At 32.4% G+C, this 26,196-nt stretch overlaps 2 protein-coding genes across 3 annotated transcripts; both read right to left on the bottom strand.

Moving 5' to 3' along the window:
• Positions 1 to 19: 19 nt before the first annotated feature.
• Positions 20 to 8,884, bottom strand: LOC122289432 (UPF0481 protein At3g47200-like). Its single transcript, XM_043096402.1, has 3 exons — positions 8,763 to 8,884; positions 8,595 to 8,693; positions 20 to 1,555 (listed from the first exon to the last, which is right to left on the bottom strand). Exon 3 carries the CDS (start codon positions 1,524 to 1,526, stop codon positions 144 to 146), a length of 1,383 nt encoding a protein of 460 aa, XP_042952336.1. The 5' UTR covers positions 1,527 to 1,555; positions 8,595 to 8,693; positions 8,763 to 8,884; the 3' UTR covers positions 20 to 143.
• Positions 8,885 to 22,668: 13,784 nt separating this feature from the next.
• On the bottom strand, positions 22,669 to 25,361 carry LOC122290139 (UPF0481 protein At3g47200-like). Of its 2 annotated transcripts, none has more exons than XM_043097696.1 (3): positions 25,152 to 25,361; positions 24,933 to 25,031; positions 22,669 to 24,201 (listed from the first exon to the last, which is right to left on the bottom strand). In XM_043097696.1, exon 3 carries the CDS (start codon positions 24,171 to 24,173, stop codon positions 22,839 to 22,841), a length of 1,335 nt encoding a protein of 444 aa, XP_042953630.1. In that variant the 5' UTR covers positions 24,174 to 24,201; positions 24,933 to 25,031; positions 25,152 to 25,361; the 3' UTR covers positions 22,669 to 22,838. The 2 variants fall into 2 exon arrangements, with proteins under 2 accessions (XP_042953630.1, XP_042953631.1); XM_043097697.1 differs by having other exon boundaries at positions 25,128 to 25,167.
• Between the last annotated feature and the right edge of the window lie 835 nt (positions 25,362 to 26,196).

The following is a 26,196-nucleotide window of genomic DNA, read 5'->3' as shown; positions in this document are numbered from 1 at the left end:
ACAACATATTTTTTTTTTAATTTCATCAACAAATATTACAAATAGCAGCACTTCGAGTTTGACAAAATATTTAAAAAAAAATAAAAAAATGCAAAGGAGACCTACTTATTCAAAGAAATTAATACACGCTGAGATCAACCAAATTACTTGCCTGATTTAGAAGCCGTGTAGGAGAGGATAGAAAAAACTGTTTGTATCATGGAAAAATAAAAAGAAACGAGGACTCCGTAAAGGAAACCAAATTGCTCCATTGGTTCTCCACCAAAATAATCGCGCCTAAGACGTGCTCCCCATACTGCCCATCTGGAGGAAGAAGATTTGTTCAAGTCTTGGCAGAGGTCTGAGTAGAGAAAACCATGGTAAATGGTATCGTTATTATAACGCAGCCTGTTTACGAAACTTGCCATGTCCTCATTGCTCAAGCCAATAGTTCGTAGAATACCTTTCTGTTCGAGTTTAAGTGCATCTGCGGGAGACTTAATCAGGCAATCCAAGAGAGCAGCATAAGACGTGATTTCATAGCCCTTCCTCGGATCACAATGCTCAAATGCGATGAGGTTTCTAAACACAGATTCTGTGTTTTCCTCTATAACTATTTCTGGGATTTTCATTTTGCCTTCTTCGAACTTTACATCGAGGATGTTAGCTCCGTCTTTAGCTTTCAAAGGAATTATTCCATGCAGGATAAGCTCTGTCACAGGCTTAACTGGTTTCCACTCTGAGACTTCTGAGCAATTACGCCGTTTTACAGTACATGATCCATCTAATAAACAGTTTCGGAACCAATCGAGTAAATGCGCGTGCTTTTCTTGACTGCGCGCTGAGTTAGGTGCTGGCAACATTTTATACTCGGAAAAAGAAAAGGAGACAAGATCATCAAGTCGGGAGCACCCTTTTTCAGTAGTTTTTAAGGAGGGCATGAGGTTGAACAAACAGTCGAGCACGCACCACGGAAGTTGATTCTCAAGTAGAAGCAAGTCGGCTATTATTTTCCTTGGCATCCATGACGTCTTGAACACGGGATCATCCTCTCGTACATGTATTCCCTCCCGTTTTTGCTGATATCTGTAGAGGAATTCGAGGATAAAGCAACCATCGATCACCATCATCTCTATGAATTCCTTTATACTAAGATCAACCTCTTCTGCATAATATTTGCGGCAATCCTGCTCAATCCTATCGATGGCTTTTACTAAGCACTCCAATTCCGCAGTTTCTTTTCGACGGATAAGGCATTCCAAATACTGCAGCTTGATATTTTCCATTGCCTGCAGCTGCTTATTCTCGTGGTGAAATGGACCGATCGAAACTACTTGTGGCACGAAAGTTTCATTATGGCTGCGTAGTCTATTTGGAACTCTAAATATGGAAAGCTGACATGCCGGTGGGTGCGTTTGGCAAAGCTTTTCCCAAATCGAAGATGCAATTTCTTCCGCATCTCTAATCTGGGTAGAAGTTTGATTGCTTCTGTTGGAATCTGCCATCAGATGTTCTTGATCTTCTGCATGATGATCTTGTATTCCCATCGATCTTTGAAAGCCTTTTGTTCACCTACCTGCGATCGATGCTTGTCAAGCATGCATTAATCTTTCATCTAGGAAATCCAAAATAGTTGGGAATCCACTTCAGTAACGATATAAAAAAATAAAAACAGGAAGATTATTTTGGGGCGTTCTCTATATATGTCCAACAAAATTACAGCTTGAAAGTTTGAAACCATATTCAAGTAGTACTTATCCTTCAAAGGTTTGTGTTTATACGTACCTATCTAGTACATGATTTCTTTCTAGCTTTTTTTATTGGGGGAATTAGATAAAAGGTGTATGTAGGAACCAAGTTGGTGATGCTGGAGATGGAGACAGACAAACTCCAAGGTTTGTTCTCATGGTATCGACTTGAAGTTCCATTGTATATGATATTGACAACTACGAATGTTAAACCTGATTTCCATTCCAGGTCAAGATTTGGATAAAAGATTCAAGGATTTGCCAGGGGAGGGACAACCTTTTCCAAAATAAAGGCGTATGCTTGGAGGGCAAGATATAAAAAAATCTTCATCGTTGAAAGACCATCGGGGCAAGCAAAAGATCGAAGCCCCTTTGCCATCTCTTTTGACGACACATACTGCATGGGAATACAGTACGCTCAAAGGGTTGATTGTAGAAACACCCCAATAAAATGAACTATGAGTGAATTTAAAAAATTTTAGATCTGAATTAGTGGAAAGTGCAAAAACCACAAAAGGCATTATTCATTCACACACATTGTCGATAAGATGGAATGGGGCAAGAAGGATATCACCGGCCCAAACAGTGTGATGAGTTGAATAGGTTTAAAAATAGACCGAAGGCTGATTGATTTTGTGAATGCAGTGGCTATTGAAGTGAATAAGCTATCATATAATATCATACAGATGTGATGGATGCAGATTTTCACCCTGTTCGGGGGGGACAAGATCAGTCAAAGTTGAGGAGGGAAGAAATTAGGCGGGAAGAGGAGAAGGAAACTGAAGACCAGTCTGGGCCAGAAATAGAGAATGGGCTTCACGAAACTTTAGGCCTAACAACAAATCAGAAAGGGCCCAGCTTGCGGGAGTTAGTCATCTCGGATGAAAAGGAATTGGAGGAAAGGTCAAACGCCAGGTACAAGATGTTATTACCGAGAGAAGCACGTAGATGGAAAAGGAAGGCCAGAGAGCAGCAAAGGCCAGTAGCTTCTTCCATTTATACAAGATCTCAAGGTGTCAAACGAGGCATAGAGGTAAGTCCCTCAAGTACTATATCTCAAAAGAAAGTAAAGAAATGTGGTGTGGTGGACCCGTTGACTTTGAATAATGATTGTTCGGAGAAGGTGGTGGCTGCGAGTCAGCCCCACCAGAAGCAATGAAAATCATAAGCTGGAACTGTCGGGGGCTTGGGAACCCCCGAACAGTTCAAATCCTTCGGTTACTAGTGAAGGAGAAGTTACCCGATGTGGTGTTTATTATGGAAACTAAACTAAACTATGTGAGATCATCTAGGATTGCAAAGTCTTTGAATTTTGAAGGATGTTGTGTCAGTGAGGCAGTTGGTAGAAGTGGAGGTCTCATTCTGATGTGGAAACAAAAAGAATTACTCGAGCTAGTTAATTTCTCAAGATATCATTTTAATGTGCTGGTTAAAGATGGTTTCAGTAGCTTTAGTTGGCTGTTGACTTGTTTTTATGGGCACCCGAATGCCTCCTTAAGAAAATACACGTGGAGCTTACTATCTTCTTTCAAACCTGGGGAGGAGGGGTGGGCGGTGATTGGTGACTTCAATGAGATTTTATACAACGATGAGAAGGTAGGGGGAAATTACAGAAGTGAATATCTCATGAGAAGTTTCAGAAAGGTTCTAGAGGAGGGAGATCTGTTTGATTTAGGGTGGAAAAGAAACAAGTTCACGTGGTGCAATCATCATGAAAATGAGTCTTTTACCAAAGAAAGATTAGATCGAGTCCTTGCTAATTCGAGGTGGAAAGCTCATTACTCAAAGGTTTCTGTGGAAACTCTTCCAGCTATCTGTTCTGACCACAGCCCAATACTATTTGACTATAGTATTGAGAGGTGTTCAGAAGCCAGATACTTCTTTCCTTTTAAGTATGAAGCCAATTGGAGCAAGGAGGAGGGGTGTAGTGAGACTGTTGGGGCAGCTTGGCATGGCTGTAGTGGAGGAGAGACTGGTCTGATCAAGATCTTGAAAAAGCTAGACCGTACAAGAAGGGGGCTTCAGAGCTGGAGCAGAAATATGGTTAGAGATAGAAACAGAGCTCTAAAGGAAAAAACTCAGCTTTTGGGTGAATTGCAAAGCCGAGCAGATTCTAGTACTATGAATGAACAAAAAAGTATACAGAAAGAGCTGAATTTTTTGCTGGAACAAGAAGACACAAGATGGAGGCAGAGGGTAAAGAGGCACTGGTTAAAGGGGGGGACAGAAACACAAAATTCTTTCATGCTTGTGTCAATCAGAGAAGAAAGAAGAACAACATCATAAAAATAAGAAATGGGGAAGGGATTGAGTTGAGGAAAAGGGAAGATATAGCTGCAGGTTTCAAGGATCTCTACACAGCAATCTATAAGTCAACAGCACCTAGTTCAGCTTGCATTGAGCAGTGTATTCAGGGAATTGAACCGAGAGTGACAGGTGAAATGAAACAAGGGTTGGAAAGGGATTTTATAGAAAGGGAAGTGGAGGTAGCACTAAAACAGATGTCTCCTTTTAAGTCCCCAGGTCCAGATGGGTTCAGTGCAGGTTTTTTTCAGGACCATTGGGAGATTGTGGGTCCTGAGATTTTAAAAGCTGTCTTAGATTACTTCAGATCAGGTCACTTACCAAGGGATTTAAACCACACTCATCTGGTTTTGATCCTGAAGTCTAGCTCACCTGTCTCAGTTCATGTTTTTAGGCCAATTTCTCTATGCAATGTGGTTTACAAGCTTATCTCCAAAGTCTTAGCTAATAGGATGAAAGGTATGCTAGATAAGGTGATTTCAGGGAACCAAAGTGCATTCATTCCTAGAAGGCTGATTACAGATAACATTATGGTGGCTTATGAGGTTCTTCACTCAATGCAGACAAAACAGAAGGGTAGAGAAGGATCTATGGCAATAAAGCTTGATATGTCAAAAGCCTATGATAGGGTGGAGTGGGATTTTCTGGAGGCTATGTTACTAAAGCTGGGTTTTGGACAGAGATGGACTGATTTACTGATGAATTGTGTAAAATCCGTCTCATATTCAATAATCATAAATGGAACTCCGGGTGAGTCTTTTGTACCATCAAGAGGTCTAAGACAAGGTGATCCCTTATCACCTTATCTATTCTTGTTTTGTGTGGAAGGACTAAGTGCTTTGTTTCATCATGCTGAAAGTAGAGGACAGATAAGGGGAGTGGCAGTTGCAAGGGGTGGTTTCAGGATTAATCATCTTCTATTTGCAGATGATTGCGTGATATTCTATAGGGCAAGTATAGTAGAATGGAATGTAATCTATGATATGCTGGTCCAGTACGAAAAGGCTTCAGGTCAGACTCTAAACAAGGAAAAAACTAGTGTATTTTTCAGCTCCAACACAAGAGGGGAAACAAGGGATTTTATCTTACAGCAAGTTAATGGTTTGAGGTGCAACAATTATAATAAGTACTTGGGCCTACCTACAGTGGTAGGAAGATCAAGATACAACTCTTTTAGAGGGCTGAAGGATAGGATATGGAAGAAAATAACTGGCTGGAAGACAAGTTTTCTATCAATAGCAGGGAAGGAAGTCTTGATTAAAAGTGTTCTGCAGGCAATACCAGCATATGCTATGAGTGTCTTTAAATTACCAGCATCTTTGCTTAAGGAAATTGAAGCTTTATTAGCCAAGTTCTGGTGGAATAACAAACGAGAAGGGAGAGGTATACACTGGAAAACATGGAAGTTCTTGGGGACTTTTAAAAATCAGGGGGGCTTAGGTTTCAGGGACCTAAACTGTTTCAATAAAGCCCTTCTAGCAAAACAGCTGTGGAGATTTTTGAAGGAACCGAATTTGTTAGTCTCTCAGATTTTCAAGCAGAAGTATTTCCAGCAAAGTGACCTAATGGAAACAAAGCTAAGAAGCTCACCCTCCTATGTGTGGAGAAGTTTGTGGGGCTGCTTGGGGTTGGTAAAGGCAGGTATGGTTTGGAGGGTGGGGAATGGAAAGAGCATTAACATCTGGAAAGATAGGTGGATTCCGTGCCCACTAACTTATCAGGTTCAAACCCCTATGAACACGTTTGATGTAGAAACCAAAGTAGAAGTGCTGATTGATGAAGGTACAAAATCTTGGAAAGAAGAGGTTGTGGCTGCTGTTTTTAGAGAAGAGGAAGCACGAGTGATCGTGTCAATTCCTTTGAGTAATAGAGGAGCAAGTGACAGAAGAATATGGAGTGCCTCAGCTAGAGGGGTTTTTTCAGTCAAAAGTGCATATGCACTGGAGTGTACTCTTCAGAAGAGGAATGAGGGTGGTACATCTTGCAATGGGGTTCCTAATAGACAGTGGAAAAAAATTTGGGATCTTAAGGTACCAGGCAAAGTAAAAATGATGGTTTGGAAGTGTGCTAATAAGATTCTACCAACTAGAGATAACCTCTTCAGGAAAAATATTTTGAAGGACAATACCTGCCTTGTATGCTTAAGTGAACCCGAAACTGTGGTGCATGTGTGCTGGGGGTGTGCAGCTGCAGCAGATGTGTGGGGTGGACTTTCTATGTTCAGGAAATGGAGAAGAGGCTTCTATGATTTTCAGGCCCTGTGGGAGGAGATGGGAACGAAACTAAAACAGGAGGAATTGGAGCTGGCTGCTACTGTCATGCATAGTATCTGGTTGAGGAGAAATGAAATGGTTTTCAATGGTAATTTTCAGTCTCCGAATGCTGTCATAGCTAAGGCACAAGCTGATCAAGCAGTGTATAGAGAGGTGCAGGAAGGTCTTCCAGGGGCAGCAGTTAGAAGACTTAGTAGTGAACCCAGGCAGGTTTGGAATCCCCCTGTATGGCCTTGGTACAAGGCAAATTTTGATACAAGTTTTGATAAAGATAGGGGAAGAATGGGGATAGGGGTGGTTGTAAGGGATTCGGAAGGGGCTTTGATTGGGAGTCTGGTTGCACCAAGGAGGAATGTCACCTCGGCTTTCCAAGCAGAGTGTCATGCTCTACACAGAGCAATGGTCTTCTGCACTGAAATGGGGTTGATGCACGTATGTTTTGAAGGGGATGCAAAAGCTGTAATTGAGGCTGTAAATTCAAAAACAGAAGACCACTCTTGGGATGGCCAGCTTATTGAGGACATTCGACAGCTTAAGACAACCTATCCTGTGTGGAAACTGGTCTTTGTTCGAAGATCTGCAAATGCTAGTGCTCATGTAGCAGCTAAGTTAGCAGCTTTTTTTTCATGTGAAAGTGTATGGCTGGAGGATGGCCCAAGTGAGGTTAGAAGATCCATTATGGATGAGTTAGTGTGTAACGAACTGTTTCAATCTTAGTAATGAATTTGACTTTCCTTTCAAAAAAAAATAATGGAAAATTATACTATAATCCCTGAGTTTGTCTCTTCAATTTGATAGCTCATGTATTTTATTTTATATTTTAATATTATTTTTATTTAATGGTTAAGAAAGTTACTATTAGTGTATTGATTTTTTGTTTTTTAAATGTTTAACCTTGTTTAAAAAATGTTTGAAAAAAAATATATAATTTATACTAGAGACACACCAAATGAGCAAATTGAGAGATATAGTAGCACAATCCTATGATAAACATCCAAATGTCAACTGAGCTAAGTGTGTATTGACATTTGAGTTAGAAAGTAACACCACCCACACCAGAATTAGCAATGTCATCATTTTTTATGCCGGGATGAAATTGATTCAGTTCGATCCACTTTTTAACAATTTCTTCGACTAAAGTGAACTAATCGGAATGTTTGCTCTGGTTCAGTTTGTAGTTATTTTTCGACTCGGTTCGAGTCAGTATTTATCTAGAGTTGTTGGTTTTGTGGCCCAAACTTACAGTTTTTAGCCCAAATTTAAATTGTAGAGCTCAACTATTATTTTTAGCTCAAAGACGAATTATATAATACATAATATATGAATGTATTTAAAGCAAAAATTAATTATACATGATTTATGTTTGGTCCGATCTAACTCGAAGTATTTATACATGATTCGAGGGTGAAAAACACAAACCCTAGGACCAAACCAAACACTAAGAAATAATTAAAATGTAAACAGAAACCGACTGGATTAGGATTAAATGAACCTAATTTGTCCAATCTCTCGATTTGATTTTATGATTTTTTTTAAACAGTCCTATGCACATGTCTTTAATATTGTAAATAGATTTAATATATTATATGAAACTATTTTAATTTTTAAATATACTCTTATAAGATTTCTTAGTGCTTGTTGCACGTTTGAAATAAATAATAGAATATAAATAATGCTATAAATATTAAAATCTTTATTACAAGGGTTGTGCAAACTAATGAAAGGACCCCTGCAACGTAAGCAAATAAGTATACATGAATGATATGTGAAATGCCTACAAATAATTAAAAGAAAAAAGATAAAAACTAATTAATAATAATAATAATAATGTATGGTAGGGATGGCCAGATCGCGAGTCCAAGTGCCACCCACCCGCTGTTGTGGGGGTGGCTAATGAGCTTGCCAACCACGCATCAAATTTTTCGTTTTCTAAAATTATTTGTTCGTACGTAATTTGATTTTTTAAAAGTTATTTTTTAATTCCACCTTAATTAATAAATTGATGTGAAAGAAATACACACTGAGATTAATTTATTATTATTTTAAATTAATACCTATTATTTAAATAAAATAATAATAAAATGGATATTATGCCTAATAACGCAATACAACAATTTTTTATTTCATCGACAAACATTACAAATAGCACTCCAAGTTTTTTTTTTTTTAAATGCAAAGGGTCCACACTAAAACAGAACTACTTATTGAAAGAAATACACAATGAAATAAACAAAATTACTTGGCTGATTTAGAAAGTAGATTCTAAATTCAATAATAATTACGTACGTACCTGACGAGGATATTGGAGGAGGATTTGTTAACGATGGTGAGCAGTGTCAGAGAGGGTTGCTCTTTGATGATATCGAGTGGGATGCAACCATATGTTACCCTGTAATTGCATGTCAAACTCTAGTCAAATCTTCCTAGTAACAATAAGCCGGAAAAAGAAAAAACATACAGAGATCGAGAGAGAGGGCCGAGAAAGAGAGAAGCCGCCGGCCAGGACGAAGGACAGATCGGCAAGTGCTCGTTATATCAAAAGAGAAAAGTATCTCTCAACATTAACACGGTGATCCTTATATAATAACCAAGCAATGTTTGTTGAGTGATGATATATATATATACGGTCGCAAAATGTGCAAGTGTCATATAATTTTTTTAAAAAGAGTGAAGTTTATTATGTAAAAATTAGTTTTTTATCAGATAAAAACCATATATGAAATATATATATGCTATCATATTATGTGTATGTATTAATAATTTATGTACGCTTATAATATATTGTTATTATGGATAAATATCAACTAACAATATATTAATTATTTATAAATTTTTTAAATCTTATAATTTAATAGAGATTCTACTTGTTAATTGTATAAATTTAATGTTAATTTTTTTTATTTATTTAACTTATTAATTATTAAATTTTATTTAAAAATAAAATAAAAATAAAAAATTCGAATTCAAGCTCAAATTAATAGTTTAACTTACCAAGTCGAGCTATGTAAAGGTTGTACCGGCCTGTCTGTTCAGTTATTGTGAGTTTTATTTTATATTTTTTTTCTCAAAGATCTTCACGTTTAAATAAAAACTCAAAAAGAATTTTAATGATTTATAGTAGGATCATAACTTCCTCGTGTTCCACGACAAAACGTTGCTTTAATATGTAGTTATATCTTTACTTTAGCAGATGCTAAAAGAAGCAATGTGACTCATTAAAGGCGATGGCCCAAGAAGAAGCACTCTTTTATTTTCTTGAGAAGTATCTCATGCAAGTTTTTCTGGAAATCAGCCCATGATCATTTTATATTCTTGTTAGTATTATTTTTTTAAAAAGATTATTAGTATTATATTCCTTGATGGATTGAATTAGGGCTTAAAAATTTGTGGATAAGAATTTCGGCCTATTTATATAAAAGCATGTAATTTTCCATTAGTCACAACGTCAATGTAAAAGAAAATTGAATAATTTGAAACAAAAAGTTTATATATAATTATTTTCACGTACTTCTTATATACTATTAACATGATTGATTATATTATTAATTTTAATATAAAATAATTGTTTTAGTCAATTACATTAATAAAATCTATAAAGAATATATAAAAATTACTATATGTAACGTAACTCAATTTAAAAACCTGTATCCAACATTCTCTATTTAAAAAAATTTTGAGGATTCACAATAAATTTATGAATTATACTTACCATGAACGATGGCTAAAAATAAGTGTTCTAACCATCTTCTTATTATTTAATTTTTTTCAAAATAGAAGAAAGCAAAATGCACTATAAAATACTTTTAAAAAGCACATATGGAGTAAAACTAGAACCAAGCATTTTACTTTCTCCAAATCTTCGAAATCTATCGTACATACCCGGCCGGGCCAGGTCGAAAGACAAAAGAGTTAAGGTCAAAAGAATAAAAAAGAGTAGTTTAACAGGAAAAAGAAAAGAAAAAGAGCAGGAACCGTACAGCTGCACAGCTAATTTACTAGTCATAATTTTTGTATAATTTAAAAATAATAAAAAATAAAATGCACTAGTAATAAAATCTTAAAAGCAAACTAGCATTTTCCTCATTTATTAGTTAAATAGAAAATTGTTATTTGTACTTGTTAGTATTTTTTTAATAAATATAATTATTTGTAATGTTTTTGTTTAATGTCCTATCATGGTGAATTTTTTAAATTCTAGTTTTTAAGATTATGAGTTATACGGGTCATTGAGTGCTTATTAAATTGTTTCACCCATTTTTTTTTTTTTTTTTAAAGAACGGCCTCCAGTTTAGCCCCTTGAAGAACACTTGCATTTTTTTAAAAGAAAAATCGTTGTACGTTTGAATATTTTTTCTCATTGATTTTATCATAATGTAAGGCCTAATTTCGATGTTAACAAAAGATGAAATGAAATAAAATGAAAAGTTTATGAATAATAGTGAAATAATTTAAGTTAAGATATTTTATGAGGTTTTGAAAAATAAAAGAGAAAAAATTGAATAAAGTTAAAATATTGTTAAAATATTATTTTTAATATTATTTTTATTTTAAAATTTGAAAATATTAAATTATTTTTTGTGTTTTATTTAAAAGTTTAGAAGATTAGATGAAAAGATTAAAAATTTGAAATTGAAAAATGAGTGTTGATATGTTTAAATATTGAGATGAGATGAGACCATCTTACAATCCAATCGGGCCTTAATTTCTTACTGACAATATGTTTATGGTCCAAGCTCTTGCAAGCAGATTTTAGTATTAAATTGGCTACCTTAATTCTTATTATTGTCCCATTATAAGGGCTATAAATGAACTAGTTTGTTCAATAGCATGCTCGGTACTGTCTCGATTAAACTTGACTCGTGAAAAAAAAAAAAAATTGATCGTGAAAACAAATCCTCTCGGTTAGTAAATGATACATACCCGATGAAACTCGACTCGACTCGACTCGACTCAACTAAAGCTAGTTAAGGCCTGCTCGTTTATGCCCTAGTCGACTTATTAGCTTAACTCAATTAAAACTCATTTATATATTAATCAATATATACATACACTAGGACTAAGCACTGACCAAACTTCGACTTCAATTCCAACTTGTCGAAGTGGAGTCAAATTTTGGGCCTTTCTTTTTTTTTTTTGGTCTTTTTTAACTTCAAATTTGACCAACTTTTTGTCATAAAAAATTTTGTGTTGGCTTTCAAATTTTGGTTTTTTTCAGAAATTACAATCTAAATTAAATACTTCACTTTTCAAAAATTATAATACACTAAAAACAAGTAACATACTAACATGCTTTCAAAATTTAAAAATAAAAAATAAAAAGAAGGTCCTATTGTTACCGGTACTCCCATCATCCATTATCCGCATCCAACTAATCACTACAATAAACATCCACACCCACCGTCTGTTATCCACATTCATCATAATAATATTTACTTATAACTACTACAACAAACATTTTCTAAGTTCCCATTTTGACAATGAAAAAAATCCAACATTTTCTAAATGCCAACCAAATTAAATGTTCCCAACAACAACAAATTACAAACTTCCAAATTACAAACTTCTAAATGCCCAACAGATGAACCAAAATAAATTAAATGTTCCAAACTTCCAAATGTTCCAACTTCCAAGTTGTGCTTGAAAAGAATATGAAAAGATTCTTTATTATTATAATTTTTTCCATCACTCAATTTAATTGCTAGCATTGATTGATGAAACTTATTATTTAAATTGACTTGTACTATATTGACTAAAATTTAAATCTAATTATTTGCTAGTGTTATTATACATTGGTATTACATGTAGACTATAAGTCTATAATGTTTTTAAGATAATATGTACTATAAGTCTATAATGTTATTATACATTATTATAAATACGCTTGTACTATATAGGGTTTAAATACAATTGTTAGTATTTATACAGTCTATAGTATTGATTATTGACAATTACATATTACCATACTATAATATTACATGTTACAGTCTATAGACTTGTACTATAGTTATTAATTACATGTTATAGTCTATAGACTTGTACTACGGTTTTTATAAATAGTGTCTAATTACATGTTATTAACTCATTATACTTTTACTATAATAGCTAAAGTATAATAACTAGTATTATATATTATATAATAGTATTATATGTCATGCACTATTATTAGTCAATTGAATCAATTTTTTCTATTTATATTATAGTATAAGTATATTATTTATAAACAATAATTAGCTCATATTATTATTAAATTTGACTGAATATATAAGTTATAGTTATATAAAATCTAAATTTAAATAACATGTAATGATAATGTATTATATATTAGTATAATAGTATTTTATGTCATTATAAATTTATAGATTAGTGTTTGTACTTTAGTATTAAATGTTATTATAAATTAGTTAATATACATTAGTATTACATTAGTTTATTATACATTATTATATGTTTACATATGCCATACACTATTATTAGTCAATTTAGTCTACTGGTATTATAATATAAGTATATTATTTAGGTTCGATAATTAGCTCATACTATTATTGAATTTAAATAACTATATAAGTTATAGTTATATTATATATATATGATGAATGTATAGAAAAATACACATTTTTTTTATAACATATGCACAACATCAGAGTCAAAGTCAGTCCAACTCCACCTCTGACTTCGACTCCAACTCCGATTTCATTTTGAGAAAAAACCTCCGAGTGTGACTGTGACTTGTCGAGTCAGTGCGGAGCCAAAGTCGGATTTTTGCTCAGCTCTACACCTATGAATATACACATACAAATATATATGTGTGTGTGTATTAGCCAATAATATAAGCATAGCACTTTTATAATTAAAGATATAATATGTAACCTAATTACTTATATATTGAATATGCTTCATAGTTATATTTTATAATTTGTACAATAATTAGTCAATAAGATTTAATAATTTCCTATACTAGTACGTGGCAACTATATATAAATTTGATATATATTATCATATTATATGTATGTATTAATAATTTATGTAGGCATATAATATATTGTTATTATGGATAAATATTAACTAGCTACATATTAATTATATATAGATTTTTAAAATCTGATAATTCAATATATGTCCTACTTGTTAGTTGTATAAATTCAATATTGGATTTTTTATTTATTTAATTTATTAATTATTAAATCTTATTCAAAAAATAAATAAAATAAACAATTTGAGCCGAGCTAAAGCTTGAGTTGGGAGTTTAGCTAGGGGTGAAAAAAAAATAGGTGAATCGGTATACCGGCCGAATTGATGGGTTTGATCTGGTACCGGGTTCAATCCAGTCAGGTATCAGCTCTATTTTTCTCAAAACTAATCAAAATCAATCCAGTTTTGATTTTCCTTTTTCAAACACCAGACCAAATCGGTTTATACATATATATTAATTTTTTTATATTGTATAAAATATTTTTTATAAGATTTTTTATATTATATATAATTTTATATATAAAATATATAATTATATATAAAATAATTTTGTATTATATGAGAAATTACTAATTAATATAATACTAAATTTTAAAATCCTATATAAATAACTATATATTATCACTATCGTCTATTGTATGGGTAGCTATACTAATACTATATCATTATATATTATAATATATTATAATATATCATTATATTATATATTATAATATATCATTATAGTCTATAATATAATTATAATATATATTATAATATACTACATATTATTATATATTATAATATATATTATATAATATATCAGAAAAATCAGACCAAATCGAACCTAAACCAGTAAAACCAAAAGTACTAGACTTGTTGGTTTTGTGGCCCAAACTTATAGTTTTTAGACCAAATTTCAATTTTAGAGCTCAAATATAAAATATTAATTTTAGCTCAAATTCCAATTGTATAATACATAATATATAAAAATATTTAAAACAAAAATTAATTATACTTGATTTTTGTTTGGTCTGATCTAGCTCGAAGTATTTATACATGATTCGAGGGTGAAAAATACAAACCATAGGATCAAACCAAACACTAAAATACTTCTTTAATATGGTTTGTGTTTTCACCCTCGAATCAAACCGAATTGTGCAAAACTGGTTTTTCCAATCTCTCGATTTGATTTTATGATTTTTTTAAAACAATTCTATGTACTTGTCTTTAATATTGTAAGTAAATCTAATATGTATCATACAAAACCACTTTAATTTATGAATATACTTTTATAAGATTTCTTAGTGCCTATAGCATGTCTGAAATAAATAATACAATAGAAGTAATGCTATAAATATTGAAAGAGATACACACTAAGATAAACAAAATTACTTGGTTGATTTTGGACCGTAGGAGAGGATAGCAAAAATTGTTTGTACGGTGGAAAGAGTAACAAGACGACGACTCTGGAAAAGAAAGTATATTTTAAATTCTATTTTAACAATATTTTATTAATTGTTTATCTCATTTCATCACATCTCATCTGTAGAAATAAATGAGACTTAAAGAGGTGGTTAGGATGACTGACCACTTCATTTGAGGTAGGGTTGACGGTGTTTGCAAAGGAGGATCTATGTGAAAGGAGACTTATTAGTCTCCATTTACATGGCATTAAGGCTGTAAAATGAACAAGCAGCTCGAATTTAACTTGATTAAACTCGAAATCAACTCGAATTGTATATTAAATGGGTTGCTCATAAACAAAAAATTAGGTTCGATTATTAAATGATACAAATTCGTATAAATTAAAGCTCAACAGGCTCAAATAATGTTCGTGAGCAAACTCATGTAAAGCTCGACTCGACTCGTCAGCTCAACTCGTATATATTTATACATACACATAATACAATATATATAATTTATAATATACATAATTATGTATATACACTTATAGTCCACTACATATACTATATATAAATTTATTATAATATTATATTCTAATCTTATAGAACTATAAGTTATGATGAATACATGAGTCCAAATTCCAATAAATATATAACATTATATATTTACAAATTAAACCAGATAGATGATATAGTCCATATATATTAAATATAAGTATTATAAATTAATAATTTATTAGTAGTATAGTCTTTCGTTATCGTATTGGTATAATAGTATTATAGAGTCGTGTATATAATATAACTATAATATTATATTATGAGTAATAAATTATAATGTTTGATAAAATATATAGTTTTTATAAAATAAAATAAAATATAAAGTTAGACAATGTTATCTTTACAAGGAGTATTAATATTTTTTTATCTATTTTAATAAAATATGAACTTGTAATAATATGAATTATAACGTTCCATCAAGCAATATGAAGTTTTTATAAAAAAAATATATATATCTATATAAAGTTAGAAAATGTCATAAACTTATATATGTATTATTGTATACAGTATAAATATTAAAAATATAGTTTTATAGACTATAGTATATAACATATTTTACAGTCTTAATTCTTAGTCGTTGGATCTCTATAACTAAATCGAAGCCGTTAAATCATAAAGTTACATCTCTAATTCTCAGTGGTTGGATCTACAGAAGGAAATCGTAGCCGTTGATAAAACTCATTACAACCCTAACTTCTAACTTCTAACCCTAGCCGCCCCCTCAGTCCTTTCACCTTTTGTCCTTTAAGCTTCTACCATTTTACTTCTACTTTCATTGTTCCACACGTCCCACATCCTCTAAGACTCATCGCAATTCTCGATTCAAGAAGTCACTTCGTCGCTTACCTTATGATTTCCATGGAATGAAGCCTTGAATCAAGGCTTGATTCTTGATTCTTGAAGGCTTGTTGTGTGTCTGCAAGTTTGCGCCTGCTCGAAACCCTCACAGATGAAGGTGTCGGCTGGATTTGAGGGGAGCCGAGACTACAATCTCAATCTTAGAGATTGCAATCATGCCTCGACAGATGGGTCATTAAATGCTAGCATTTATGACTCCCAACCAACTAAATCCCTGATTTCGTGGTTCATGCTTCTCTGGTTCTATGTTTGGTTAGTCTATCAGGTGATTAGCTAGGTTATTTTTCTATTTCTAACGATTTCGTTGGGAAGTTTGGAGACTTGGTCCTTGACTCCTTTAGTCCTTTGAAAGTTTGGAGATTTTCCTATTCTTGTTCTTGTTTCTAATTATTAGAGTATTTTTAACCTTTGGTTCTCTCCTAACTATTTCTAAATTCTAGTATTGTAGATCTAATCATGTGATTCGTGTTTGTATTTGTAATTTTGCAAACCCTAGTTGGCCGAAATGGTGTGACAATGTGACACTGTCTTGCCATAGGCCCATAAATGTTTAATGACAACATATATGATATAAGCATGTTTGAATGCTTCTTTGAGAATTTGAGCCTGTGACTGTCTCTGTCTCTGTCTATCACTCCAATCAATCTTGATTTTGCTGTTGTTTATACATTGCATTTGCACTATACTATATGTTTCGAGCTTTATAATTGTCAAACTAAAACTTTTGAGGGAAAAACCTTCTAAAGAAAGAACTTACAAGACAGATTGCCTTGCTTATGAAAGTTGAAGCAAAATTTGTAGTCCACAACGCAATGAGTTATACTTATTCTTCCTTAATTTGGTTCTTGCTTTATGTCTGCTAAAAGTATGTAAACATGCTTTCTTCAACACGTTTATGTGTTTATAAATGGTTCTGTTATGTGTTTAGGTGTTTATAAATTGTTATGTTCTATGCTTATATATTTATGAAATGGTGTTTTGTGTTTATGTGACTATTTTCTGTTATGTGTTTATGTGCTTATAAATTATTATATTCTGTGTTTATGTTATGTTCTGTTATGTATTTATATGTTTATAAATTGTTATGTTATGTCACTTCTGTGCTTATGTATTTAAGTTCTATTCTATTATGTGTTTATGTGTTTATCCAATATGTTCTGTGTTTATGTTCTCTCTTCAAATATGAGAAATATTGGTGCTGTACTTGACATGTTTTGATTCATTGAATTTTTTTGTCTCTTCAAATATGAGAAATATTGGTACTGTGCTTGACATTTTTTGCTTCATTAAGTTTTTTATCTATTCAAATATGAGAAATATTGGTGTTGTGCTTAACATCTTTTGCTTCATAAAATATTTTGTCTCTTCATCTCTATACTCATGTATTAAAGTATTAATTCTTACTTGAAGTATTAAAGTATGTTTTTTTTTAATTTGTTTTGATTGATTATAAATGATCATATATGGTTCTTTCTTCAACTATTTAATTGTGACATCTTGAACATGTCTTACTTGAATTGATTAATCTTATCCAATTTGTCATGTATTTATGTTCTTGTTTCAAGACTTAAAATGTGCTTTCTTGAATCTATTTTGGTTGATTATAAATGATTATATATGGTTCTTGCTTCAACTATTTAATTATGCCATCTTTAACATGTCTTGGTTGATTTATCTTTTAAAATCTGTTCCAATCTGTCATGTGTAACTGTGTTTATGTTCTTACTTCAAGTATGAAATGGTGTTGTGTTTAACATATTTTAGTGGATAGATTTTATCCAATTTGGTCTATGTTTATGTTGTTGAGGTGCCTTGCTTCTAGAGGCACATCAAGCCACCAAGGCAAGACTGTATACTAAAACTGTTGGAATCAAATTTGTTTGACTTTAACATCTTTTAGTTAATTAGTATCAACTGTATTAACCTTGCCTTCTGAAGGCACATTGAGCCAGCAATGCAAGGCTATATAACCAAATTGTTGGAGTCAATTATTTTGACTTTAACATCTTTTAGTATCATTGCTTCTGGAGGCACCTTGAGCCACCAAGACAAGATTGTTTTGATTGTTGGTCAATGTCTATATGCTTATTATATGTTTCTAGTTTTGTGTTTAAAAAATATTAGACCCTAGCAAATGGATGATCGTGTGAATGAAGTTGATCCGGTAGAGGAGTATGAAAATGAAAACTCTATTGGGATTAGCTTAGTAGAGCCTATATCTGATGATGATGGAGACAATGCAAATGCTGATGCGCCTAATACTATGTCTAATGAGGGCCCTTCAACAAAAGTTCAAATAATAGCCTATGAAAGGAGAAAAAAAAAACAAAAAAAAGGGACTTCCATTGTATGGAATGATTTTATTGAAATTGATAGAGATGACATTAAACAACCTTAATGTAAGTGGTGTAAAATTTTGTTTAAAACTTCTCGATCAAGTTCTACAACTACACTATGTATGCACTTGCTAACCTGTTTGCCATACATGGGGTCTAAGAAAAAACATAAAGTCTTAGCAGTTGAGTCTAAGGAGGCAAATGGTGGCTTCACTGTCTCAAACTTTGCCTATGATTATAGTAGAGTCAAAAAGCTTGCCTCTCATATAATATTTTACCATGAATATCCAATTTCTTTAATGGAGCATGTGGTATTTAATAAATTTATGAGTGCAAACACTCCATATTGGAAAAAAATGTCTTGGGCTGCTCTACAAAATGATTATATGAGAATGAAAAGACAAAGTTAAATGCTTTGCTTAAACCTGTGAATAAAGTTCATATGACAACTGACATATGGACTTCTTGTCAAAAACTTTCATATATGATAGTGACATGTCATTTTATAGATACTAATTGGCCTTCTTATTGCTGATGCTTTAGAAAAGTGTTTCCAAGATTGGGGGATTGAGAATAAATTTATTCATTTATTGTTGACAATACTAGTTCTAATGATGTTGCCTTCGGATCTTGAAAGAAAATTTTAGATTGAAGAAAACATTGTCTGTAAGGGGGAAACTGTTTCATGTAAGTTGTTGTATGGATATAACTAATTTACTTGTATAGTATGGACTTGGGGAGATTAGAGAGATTGTTGATTGTGTGAGAGATGATATAAAATATCTAGTAACATCAGAGAGTAGGCTAAAACAGTTTAGTGAAATTTTAAAACAATTACAATGCCCTCAAAGAAACTGATTTTAGATGTGTCTACAAGATAGAACAGCACTTATTTAGTGCTGGATGCTACAATTCAATTCAAAGAAGTTTTTCCTAGATATGGTGATAGAGATAGGTGTTTTGAATATGTTCCAAGTGTTGAAGAGTGGGGGCAAGTTGAAAAAGTTTGTCAACTATTTGTTATTTTCAATGAAGTAACCAATATTGATTCGGATGTGATTACCCAACAACAAACTTATTTATTTATGAAGTATGGAGAATGAAAGACATCTTAGGTAAGAAGAGTAGAGATGAGAATGAGTACTGAAATCAATGATAAGGAAAATGAGTTCTAAGTTTGAGAATTATTGTAGGGAGTCTAATCTATTGATGGCAATTGCTACGGTGTTAGACCCTAGATTCAAAATGGTCTTGATCCAATTTTGTTTTTCTTTAATTTATCATGAGCCAGACACTGCTAATAATATTGATCATATCTCTCAAGTGTTGCATGAGTTATATGATGAGTATGTTCATAAATACAATTTGACTCTTGAGGCACAAAGAAAGTAGAAAAATGCTCGAATAAATGTATCTGGTTGTTCCTCAAGTACTGTGACTGAGGGAAGCATGCAAAGTGGCCAGTCATTGTTTAAATATTTTGTTAAAAGTGTTGATACAGTGCAGCATATTAAATTAGAACTGGACAATTATTTAGATGAGAGTATTCATCTGTGAAGATAGTTCAGATGCAAGTCTCGATGCCTTGGAATGGTGGAAAGCAAATAGTCTCAAGTTTCGAACTTTGTCCAAATTGGCCTGAGGTATATTGGCTACACCAATTACCACAGTTAGCTTAGAGTCAATACTTAGCACAAGAGGCAGAGTCATTGATCCTCATCAAACTTCATTGTCAACTGAAACAGTCCATATGTTGTTATATGAGTCTAATTGGATTAGAGCATTATATGGGTTTAAAAGATCATCAACTAATTCTACAAGTTTTACATTTATTTTAATTTTAAGTTGCTATTTTACTATTTTATAATTAGTATTATTTATAGAAATACTAATTACTGTTTTTTCTTGTCAATATAAGGATATTCCATCAGAAAATCAACTTCTCTTGCCATAGCCATAGGTGTTCTTACGCATATTCATCATTTAAGTGAAACGAATATTTCCACATTTTATCATGTTTAATCTATGGAGCATCTAGACAGTTTGGTTGTTTTATTTGGTCTGTATTGTTTAATTTGTCTGATTTCCTATATGATATTTGGATAGTTTACTTTGTAATATGATATCTAATTTTGTTTGGGATGATATGAGTTATGACAGTTCAGGTAATTTCTATGCCTTGGCTCTTCACCTTATAACTCTCCTAAATTTTTTTTTAAATGGCAAATTAAATTTTGCATTGCAAACATTCATTGACAATATTACTAAGTTAAAAATACTTGAATAATGATGTAAGGGCTGTCACAGTATGTGCGGGTTGTCATGGTGATTTTGTTCAAGTTGGGAATTTGCTGACTTCTGTCATGGTGATTTCAGATTATGTCCTGTATTTGGTAGTTTCTAGTCATTGTGACTTTGTTGGTAACTAAGCTAATTTTGTTTAACAAAAATTAGTGTATAAGTATCTGTATAAGCCTATTGCATACTGCAGCCTATTGGTTTATGGTTTATTCTTCTTATTAGTGTATATTGCATATTGCTACCTACTGGTTGGTAGATTTTATTATTCTTGTGTGACATGTGTCATATTGTTTTGGTTGTTTTGCTAACTTGCTTCAACCTGTCTGGCTGATTTTGTTGTCAACTTGTCATTGTGTCTTGGTAAATTCTTTGGTAACTATATGTGGTATTACTTATTAGTGTATGCATGTTGTTGAGTTGCCTGCTGATTGGCAGATTCGATTCTTCTTGTGTGACTTGTGTCATGCTGTTTTAGTTGTTTTGGTAACTTGCTTCAATCTGTTTGGCAGGTTTTGTTGTCAACTTGTTTGGCTGTTTTGGACCTTTGGTAACTTCTTCGGCAGCTGCCTGTCTGCCTGTGGTATTACAGTATGCTAGTTCTAAATTAGAACTTCTAATGTTGCCTGATTCAACCTATTTTGGTTGTTTTGGTAATTTGTTTGGTAACTTGTTTGAAATATAATTTTGATATTGGTGTATCTAATATCTGAATCCCGAATGCACATATTTATCTCTCAGATTGCTTGTATAACTGTTTTAGAGATATGACATTTATTTTCCTTGCAAACTAAGTTTTGCATCCCTATAAAACATCTCTTGATAGTATACTAAGTTGGCAGTACTTGAGTAAGGGATTAAAAATTTATTGACAAATCTTTTAGTGTATTAGTGTATGTAGGGCAACAATGTCAAGATTTCTGGCTCCATTCATAAAGGCTAAGGACTTCACTGATTAAATTTTCAACCATTTTTTGTTTTGAAGTTTAATGTACTAAATTTCATTTCTTATTGTTGTAAAGTGTTTTTTAATTCACTTGTTCTATTAGGATGTAAAATGTCATTTAAATATTTAATGTACCATAGCCATAATACTCTTGAAGGCTTGATGGTGTAAATTTATATTTTTCTTTGGAGTTATTATTTTGATGCATTTATTTTAATTTTATATTAGTTATTTTGTAAATAAAATATATTGTAAATGAGCTGAGCTCGTGTCAAGCTTGGACTTGGCTCGTTAACAGAACTGAGTTCGAGTCGAGCTCGAGTTTATATTACATGTAAACGAGCCGAGCTTGAGCATTAGCTTGGGCCCGGACTATAAGCAAGCTAAGCCCAAGCTTGACTCGAGTTGTGAACGAGCCGAGCTCGTACACCCCATGCTCGCTCGAGCTCGACTCGTTTACAGCCTTGCATGGCATAGATTCTTACCATGATGTGTGTAGAAACTTGTATATGGGAAAATTCTAAAACTCAATGTGTATTGACAGTGTACATGATGGTTGGCCTATTTATAGTGTAATAAGACCCTTCTAAGAAAGAAAATACAATCCATACCTAAATACAAAATATTTGACCTAGGATATTTACAGACAAGAATTGCTATAGAAACAAATATATTACATAAAAGTAAACCTATAAACTTACGTGGCTTCATATGATCTGTTAAATTCAGTTTACACCAAAAGTAACTTAATATGACACATTACATCAAACCACATCAATTTATAAATTTATTTTTGTGTAATTCCTTTGTGGCTAAAATATTTATCTTTTACAAAATAGTAGGTAAATATATGCTAACAATGTGGATCTGCTTTCAAAGGAAACCCACCACCAATTATGGCGAGTCTGATCAATATTTCTCATTAGTTGTTATGGGATGGCTCGATCCACCGATGGATGGTCCATCTGCCACTCTAAATGGAGTGATCAGACATATAAAGTGACCTTATTATAATTTGATGTAATATTATGGATAGTATATATATGTCTAGCATTATTCAATTCTATACATTATCAATTTTGTTCTCCATAGACAAACAAATACAAATAGAAATTCGAGTTTGCAAAAAAGTAACATACAAGATATTACTTGAACTGAGCTAGGATCATGAACTGAGTATGCTCTTATTTAAAGTAGGAGAGGATAGCAAATATGGTTTGTAAAATACCAAGAAATAGACTAAACGCGATTCCATACACGACAGTTAAGAACGTCGTTGGATCTTTTAAGTTATAATCCCGCCTCAGAGTAGCCTTATACCTTCTAAATGGTTCGGACTGAAATGTGTTCACATCTCTGCAGAGTTCTAAGTAGAGAGGACCATGGAAACTGGTATCATTACGAAGGCTGTGTAAGAAACTAATTGCTGGGTCCTCATGCACACTCGAACCAATATGTAGAATATATTTCTGTTTGAGATGAAGTGCATCTGCGGGGGACTTAACAAGGCAACCCAGGATCGCAGCATAAGAGGTGACTTGAGTGCCCATACTAGGATCACAATGCTCAAGTGCGATGAGGTTTCTGAACAAAGATTCTGTGTTCTCATCTATAAATATTTTTGGGATTTTCATTTTTCCATCTTCGAACTTTACATCGAGGATGCTAACTTCGTCTTGATCTGGAGCAGGAAAGAAACTAACTTCAAAGTCCAAAAGCTCCGTCACGGACGGAATCGGTTTCCACACTAAGGCTTCCTCACAGCTCTTACAGCAATCTGCACACAGTGGTGCACGCCATTCTGTACGGCATGATCCAACTAACTCAGCTCGGAAGAAATCGAGTAAATGCTTGTATGTTCTTGCGGGGGAAATCTGGTTCCCCATTTTGAACATTCTGTATTCTGAAAAAGGAACGGCAACAAGACTTGCAACTGTGCAGAAGCGGTCCAGACCAGTTGAAATCATCACGTTGTACAAACAGTCGATCACGCACCAAGGAAGTTGATTCTCAAGTAGAAGCAAGTCTGCTACTATTTTCCTTGGCATCCATGACGTTTTGAACACTTGATCATCAGTATCCAGTACTCGTATTCTCTTCCGTTTTTCCAGATATCTGCAGAGGAATTCAAGGATAAAATGACCATCAATGACCATCATCTCTATGAATTCGTTGAAACGAATTTGATCAACGACTGGATCTTCATAACAGTGACGGCATTCCCACTCAATGCTTTGGATGGCTTTTACCAAGCTCTCCAATATGTCAAATCCTGTTCCAAGGACGAGGTGTTCCAAATACAATAGCTTAATATTTTCCATTGCTTGCAGCTGCGTATTCCCGTGGTGAAATGGACCGATCGAAACTACTTTTGGCATGAAAGCCTTTTCATTATGCCTGCGTAGCATATGTGGAACTCTAAATATGCAACGACGGCACTGAGATGATGGTGGTAGCTGATCATCCTTTCGTACAAACTTATCTCGAATCGAAGCAGCAATTTCACGTTCCGAACCCATAATAATATAATATAGCTTCTGTTGGAATCTGGCATCAGATGTATTCTTTCAAAATAGTTGAAAGTCTAATTCCATAATTACTAAGAATAATTAAAACACATGCAGGAAGAGTATCGAGTGGCATGCTTGGCTGAAAATTAACAAGCTATTAATCTAAAAACATGTTTAATCTGAAAATTAACAAGTAACATTTAAGTATCAAATTAAATTATTAATGTACATATGGTTAGTGTAATTGCAAAATATGAAAAAAAAATTAAAAATATTATTATTAAAAAATAATATTATATTATTATTTTGATAAATCCAATAGTTAATTCAATGTGGGAATGAATAGGAAGGTTTTAGATTTATGAAAAACATATACTTTTCATCAAATTTTGATGAAACCAATGATAATGCTCTAAGGAGCTTGGAGAGTTTTGTCCCTCCAAAATTTTGAGTTCAAAATGTGATAAAAATTAAAATTTTAAAGGTACTTTTATAAAATAAACTATATGAAAATCAGTATTTGGAGTCTTGGACCTCCTAATATTTTTTTTTTTTTTTTTTAACTTGGCCTCTCAAACCAGGTTTTCTAATTCCGCCCCTGCTTGCTTAGTTCACAAATAGATCTGAAAAATGTAACTTTAAGCTTAATATAATATGTTAAATAGTAAAATATTTTTTTTTTGTTATAAAATAGATCTATCTTATTGTATCAAACCATATGATCAATTCTAAATTAATATTCTAAAATATTCAATATTAATTACGTACCTGACGAGAATATTGGAGGAGGATTTGCTAACGATGGCGAGCGGTGTTAGAGAGGGTTGCTTGTTGATGATGTCGAGTGGGATGCAACCATATGTTACCCTGTAATTGCATATCAAACTCCGGTCAAATATTCCTAATTATAAGCCGGAAAATAAAAAATATGCAAAGAAAGAGAGGACCAAGAAAGAGAGATGCCTCCGGCCAGGAAGAAGGACAGACCGCAAGTGGTCGTTAGATCAAGAGAGAAAAGTATCTCTCAACGTTAACACGATGATCCTTACATAAGAACCAAGCAAGTTTGGTAATAACTACTAATTGTATTTCTTCTTCTTATCTTTACAATATTGTCACGTTGTTCCACGGAGTCAATGCTCCGGACAACGTTCCTCAATCATTTCCCGTTCCAAACAAAAATGGTTATTTCTGCACTTTCGGGTGTCAAATGGTTTGGTATCGTGTCAAGATATATATTATATTATATAGATAAATTTAAGTTTGATTTATTAAAATTATTTTGTCAAAATATCAAATTTTAATATAATTTATTAACATAATAAATCGTGTCGTGTCCACTTGTTTTAACTTATTTATATAAATAAATTTAATAAATTTAAAATTAACTGATTTGACTTAATCAAATTTCATATAATTTTATATAAATATTAAAATTATAATATTTATAAAAATTATAAAATTAACTATAAGTTTAAAATTAAAATTTAAATAATAAAAATATCAAAATTAAAATTTAAAAAATATTATTTTTAAATATGATAATATAATTCTAATTATAATATTTTTAATGAAATAACCTATCTAAACGAATTGAATTGTTATCACCCGTTAAACAATCAGTGAACTAATAATTTGACCTGAATTCGACTGAATCCAAATCCGTTATTATCATATTCTATTCTAATTGAGTCACATGTAATCACCCTAATCCTGTCCTCCCAATGCACTGTCCTGTCTGTTCAATCATTACACCGACGATAGTTGGTGGTGTTGTACTGTTGTTCATCTCCATGTACGATAATTCATTATCATTTACACCATTACAGTTGACGAAGACTTGAACAATTTACTCGAACAATAATGATAGTCCACCAACTCATGTACAATCTCATTTACACAATTATATAATCGTATATGTTTTTAATTTTTTTAATAATTAAAAATATTAAAAATTTTATTTAAATAATAATAATAAAAATAATAAAATTTTAAATATATAATAAAATAATAAACAGATCATAATAAGAAA

The sequence above is a fragment of the Carya illinoinensis genome, chromosome 12, assembly GCF_018687715.1.
Source record: "Carya illinoinensis cultivar Pawnee chromosome 12, C.illinoinensisPawnee_v1, whole genome shotgun sequence".
Taxonomy (NCBI): Eukaryota; Viridiplantae; Streptophyta; class Magnoliopsida; order Fagales; family Juglandaceae; genus Carya; species Carya illinoinensis.
This window is presented reverse-complemented; position numbering and strand designations above follow the sequence as displayed.

Excerpts from the sequence above, each read along its gene's own strand:
- LOC122289432 (XM_043096402.1), bottom strand. The coding sequence starts at position 1,526 with ATGGGAATACAAGATCATCATGCAGAAGATCAAGAACATCTGATGGCA.
- LOC122290139 (XM_043097696.1), bottom strand. The coding sequence starts at position 24,173 with ATGGGTTCGGAACGTGAAATTGCTGCTTCGATTCGAGATAAGTTTGTA.